We start from the raw sequence: 5,778 nt of genomic DNA, 5'->3' as shown, positions 1-5,778 counted from the left end.
CTCAATTGCAAGTTTACATATTTCACGATTCTGATTTTAAATCTTGCAGCTCAGAGTTTATATCCACGTTTGAGTTTGCATCTCGCAAATGTCTGTTTTGTGATATGAAGTGTCACAATTACCTATTTTATTTTTTATGCCATTGTGATAAAAAGAGAAACCCCTCGTTTTAAAACCTTTAATGTATCAACAAATCCAAACAGGAATTTTGAACCTGACTTTATCTTCAGATTTTCACCTGTAGTGTCTTGTCGAATCTGTGAGGAATATTGATAGATTAAAGCAGTAACCCCCGTGAAGCCGTGGTTTACAGTGAATTTATAACAGCTAAGGGGCGTTGTTAGGCACCACGTGGAGCTGTTATAAATTCACTGTAAACCACGGCTTCACGGGGCTTACTGCTTTTATAAAACGGTTATTCCATATACCTAGTAAGGTTTCACAAAATAAAACAGAGCAAATAAAGTGTAATGATAATAAAAACAGTATTCTTCCACCAAACAATGTAGCTCCTCAGAAACAGTTGTGGTTGCAACAAAGTGGTTGCCGAGCAACACACAGTAGTAAACAAAGGTTCGAACGTGGCTCAACCAAACAGAATCAAGGACCGGAACTCTCCGTTTTATAAAAAGCCAAAGCCAAACACAGGCGAGAATCTGTGAAAACAGGTGAGTTTTAATCAGAAATCAACCGTGAGACTCACTCTCATATATACACATACAGCAGTAATATTACACAGACGAGTTTAGATACATATTGTACATGTTTCAGACTCCAAACCATAAAGCGTCTTCATCACAGTCTTCCTCGGAAGGCATCGGGAGCAGATGGGAGTCTGGACGCCACACGCGTGTGAAATGGAATGGAAGAGTCGCAGGACCCTCAGATGTAGAGAGAGCCGTCGGCCGGCCCCACGTATCCCACACCGATCAGCAGCACGTCGATCAGCGTCCAGATGCCCAGCCCTCCGAAGCTGAAGAGCTTCCCCAGACCTTCCCTCCACTGGCCCAGATAGAAGCGGTCCGCTCCGAAGCCGCCCAGAGCGATGCTGCGCACACAAAGCGTCCGCTTACACAGGGTTCCTACACACTTTCCATTTCAAAACACCATACTTCGACAGACTCACATTTACAAACCTCTCAGTAGATTTTCGGCACATATTTAACTTACACTACCGGTCGAAAGTTTTTTACAGGAGTTTCTTAGGCTCATCAAAGCTGCATTTATTTGATGAAAAATACAGGAAAAAATTTAAAATTGTGAAATATTATTATGATGCAAAATAACGTTTTTCTATTTTAATATACATTAAACTGTAATTTATTTCTGTGATGCAGCGCTGAATTTTCAGCATCATTACTCCAATCTTCAGTGTCACATGATCTTCAGAAATCATTCTAATTTATTATCAGTGGGGCTGGTTATACGTCACAATAGCTATTGTAAATATTTGTTTTAAACCAGGAAGGCGAGCCAATGGATATCACACAAGCAACGTGCAAACTTTGTGCAAGAGTTATGCGGTGAACCTCTTTATCTCAGTCGATTCACTAGAAAGTGAAAGTGAAAGTAAAAACTGACGGCGCTTTCGGCATCTGACGCTGCATTAACGGCGCATATTCTCTCAGAGACAACGAGACGAATCTCCTTCGTATGCTGATAATGGTATATAGCTAAATGTTTTAATGTACTCCCTTAATATTTCTCTTGTGGCCCGAACATAGGCTAGTGGGAAAAACAATAAAAAGAAATAAATAAGAAACGTAATTCGTGTTAAACAGGTTGTTTTTTTCTTTTTGAAAAAGTCGGTGCTTGAAATAAAGCTTTTTCATTGATGATTGCAGTGTTAATCATTTTAAATATATGCCTATAATTAATTGTATATTAAACCTGTTTTGAAAGACCTTTTTAAAAACATTTTCAATGAGGAATAAGCTAGCCTAATCTTATGCGTCAGTTATGCGGTGATGCGCTATGAAATTATTGCGGGGCAAATTAATTGTAATATTAATTTAATAATAAAAGTAACTTAATAATAGGCCTAATAGGCTAATAAGAAGAATGTAACAGGCCTATGTTAATTGAAAATGCCAAATTAGATATAACTAAAGTGTAGGCTATAAAATTATTTTATTCAGAAATGTCATGTTTGTGATTTTTATTTTATTTGTTAATTCGTTATTTTAATTAATAGGCCTACAAATTAGGAAACAGGTGTGGTAATCGCCGGCGTCAGTCACAACAATTATTTAAAAGAAAATAATAATAAAAAAATAGGCTAATCTTTGTGAGGACGACTGGCAACCGCTGGTCTTAAATTCTTTAGACACCGCATACCAAACGAGTTTGAACACAGACTGAAAACATTGACTGAGCTCAAATGACATTCATTCATAATCGGCCCGACAGTAGTGTGGGCGTCAGCGTTAACGCTTGACGGAGGGCGTTTCTGAAGCTTGCTGCTGACGACCGTCATAGTGACAACAGTTAATCACATTAGTCTTCTGGTGTTGCATGAACGCGATTGGCTAGCGTCTGCGCTAGGGTATTTGCATAAGGCGATCTGATTGGCTGACGCCTGCGTTGGCGCATGAAAAGTTTTCAACTTCAACTTTCAATGTCCGCTGCCTACGCCCCTGATTCTAATAATAAATCAGCATATTAGAATGATTTCTGAAGATCATGTGACACTTTATACTGGAGTAATGATGATGGAAATTCAGCTTTGCATCACAGAAATAAATTATATTTTAAAGGATATTAAAATAGAAACTATTATTTTATATTGTAATAACATTTTGGAAGATTACTGTTTTTTTCTGTATTTTTGATTAAATGAATGCAGCCTTGATGAGCAGAAGACACTTCTTTAAAACACATTACAAGTCTTACTGATCACAAACGTTTGACCGGTAGTGTGTATAGTTCGTACAGAAGTGTTTTCAGCTTTATATTTGGTATATATTACAGTCATCTGTATCATTGATATTCTTGAAGTGATCATAGAGACTTTAAAAAAATATATTAATAATAATAAAAAATACAGACTTTTTTTTGCATGCACACAAGAAACTTTTTTGTGCCCTCGAGAAACTATTCATGTGCATGGGAATTTTTTTGCATGCTGCTTACACAATTTCTAGTTTTATATAAGCTATTTTCTTTGTGCATCACTGCCATCTTGATATGAATAAAGCGAGAGCATGCATGCACATGCACTAATAGAGATCTACTTGCTCAAAATGTGGCTTTCCTTATAGTAGTACCTCTAATATTAAGGCCTAATGTCCAATTTAGCCTCTGCGGTGGCGGAAAAACCATGACACCAAATGATGACATAATACGGCTGTGTGCATTGCCCTGTTTGCCAAGTTCAAGGGTCTATAAAAAAAGACTAGTATTGTAAAAGTGTTCAAAATGTGGCTTTCGTTTGGGCATTATGTCATATTTCAAGGCCTCTTTAACACATACTCTGTGATGACCAAAAGTCTGTATATTTTGTATTTTTGCAAAGCTCCTCGAGGCTATGTAATATGGTGCTAAGAATATCGTGAGAAGAAACCCAAAATGCAAAATGAAAAGTGCATCTTGCACCAAGTGCACCAGTCGTGTTTGACAATCACTAAACAGCTGCCATGAAAACACTTGTATGATAAACTTATTTTCATTAAATTCTTAAATTTCTATTATAAAAAGCTAAATAGGAAATACTAAATATGCAAATATTTTTCCATACTCTGCTTTCTTTTATCCATACTTTTCCAGACCTGGACAAAAGAACAGCTGACGGTACCCATTGACTTTCACAGTATTTTTGTTCATACTATGGAAGTCAATGGCTAAAGTCAACTGTTTGGTTCCCAACATTCTTCAAAATATCTCCTTTTGTGCTCAAGAGAAGAAAGAAACTCGGTAACACTTTCTATGAAGCCCATATTTATAATATATTATAAGGGTATTCTTAAGGCATTATATTATAATGAATGCATAATGCATAATAAAAAACGGTAACACTTTATTTTGATAGTCCACTTTAGACATTCTACTAACCGTAAGTAGCTTTGCAACAATAACTATAATTGCCTTAGTTATCATAATAGTTATGGTTATTATCGTTCTTGGGGTGAACAGGCCTCAACATAAAACCAGATCATGTTACACTGGAATTCATTTAGCATTATCATTAATATTATTATTAAAGACACCTTTAAACAAAAACAAAACAAACAATACTGCAACAGTCATAAAAACACGAGTTTGTTTGTCCATCACAGGATTCATGGAGCTTCTCCACACAAACACCCGAAGGTGAATTTAATCATAAATCAAATCCAGATGAAAGTACTGAAGCTCAAACGGATTTATTGCATCATACTAACACACAACTCTCTTGTTTATGATTGAAATGCATGTGAAGTGAATCACCTGAGGGCCAGAGCCCTGGACCACTTATATCCTCCTGTCCAGTTACAGAACAGACGCTTCTGAAACACTCGCTTCCCTGCGAACACAACACACACATCACACACACGAAGGAAAACAATGTGTTGGAAACCAAACAATTGCCGGAAGCCATTGACTTCTATAGTAGGGAAACAAATATAATGGTAGTCAATGGGGACCAGCAACTGTTTGGTTATCAACATTCTTCAAAATATCTTCTTTTGTGTTCAGCACAAGAAAGAAACTCATACAGGTTTAGAACAAGTTGAGGTAGAGAAAATTATGACAGAACTTTCATTTTTGGGTGAAATGGCCCTTTAAAGACTTCTCATGTTGGGTGAAATACTTTAAATGTGATGTAGTCGCATATGCAACCGCATACCAACACCATAGCAACAACCCAGAGTACCCTAGCAACCACATAGCAACACCCTAGCAACCACCTCAGGTATCCTAGCAACAGCATAGGAGCAACCTAGCAACCACATAGCAACACCCTAGCAACCACCTCAGGTACCCTAGCAACAGCATAGCAACACCTTAGCAACCACACAGCAACACCCTAGCAACCACCTCAGGTATCCTAGCAACAGCATAGGAGCAACCTAGCAACCACATAGCAACACCCTAGCAACCACCTCAAGTACTCTAGCAACAGCATAGCAACACCTTAGCAACCACCCAGAGTACCTTAGCAACCGCATAGCAACACCCTAGCAACCATCCAGAATACCTTAGCAATGTTTCTAAGCCATATGAATTTAAGCTTCCATTCTATCTGGTATTTCTAATCTATCTATCTATATCTATCTGTCTATCTATGACAGACTGTATTGCCTTCAAAACATTCAACCTTTAAGCTTTAAAACTACTTTAAACTTCAAACTATTTCAGACTGAAAACCATTAAACTTTTACAACTTTTTAAACTTTCTGTTCAGGCTTTCTCAAGCCAACTTAAAGTTTGTCTATCTATCTAGTTTGTGCTTACATTCATGCATCTTGCAGACGCTTTCCTCCTTACATTGTATTTAAGCTACACATTTGATCAGTTCATGCATTCCCTGGGAATCAAACCCATGATCTACTGTTTGAGCCTCAGTCTGTAGTCCTGCATTTATTTTTTTGTTTATGCACCAGTTTCCACCAGCACCAGTGTGTGAGTGTGTGTGTGTGTGTGTGCGTGTACGTGTGTGTGAGAGTGAGTGTGTGTGTGCGTGCGTGAGTGAGTGTGTGCGTGTGTGTGTGAGTGTATGAGTGTGTGCGCGTGTGTGTGAATGTGTGTGTGTGTGTGTGTGAGTGAGTGTGTGCGTGTGAGTGTGAGTGTGTGTGTGTG

At 37.9% G+C, this 5,778-nt stretch overlaps 1 protein-coding gene across 1 annotated transcript in view; it reads right to left on the bottom strand.

Annotated features, from left to right (window-relative positions):
* Positions 1-638: 638 nt before the first annotated feature.
* The window catches only part of LOC107712961 (TM2 domain-containing protein 3-like), an 11,753-nt gene continuing 6,613 nt past the window's right edge, over positions 639-5,778 (bottom strand). The window contains exons 5-6 of the mRNA XM_016518361.1: positions 4,426-4,501; positions 639-1,048 (exon numbers count right to left, since the gene is read on the bottom strand). Of these exons, the coding sequence (XP_016373847.1) occupies positions 883-1,048; positions 4,426-4,501 (242 nt within the window). The 3' untranslated portion in view covers positions 639-882. The remainder of the gene's footprint in view (positions 1,049-4,425; positions 4,502-5,778) is intronic.

The sequence above is a fragment of the Sinocyclocheilus rhinocerous genome, unplaced genomic scaffold (assembly GCF_001515625.1).
Source record: "Sinocyclocheilus rhinocerous isolate Xijiao unplaced genomic scaffold, SAMN03320098_v1.1 scaffold1093, whole genome shotgun sequence".
NCBI classification, from domain to species: domain Eukaryota; kingdom Metazoa; phylum Chordata; class Actinopteri; order Cypriniformes; family Cyprinidae; genus Sinocyclocheilus; species Sinocyclocheilus rhinocerous.
This window is presented reverse-complemented; position numbering and strand designations above follow the sequence as displayed.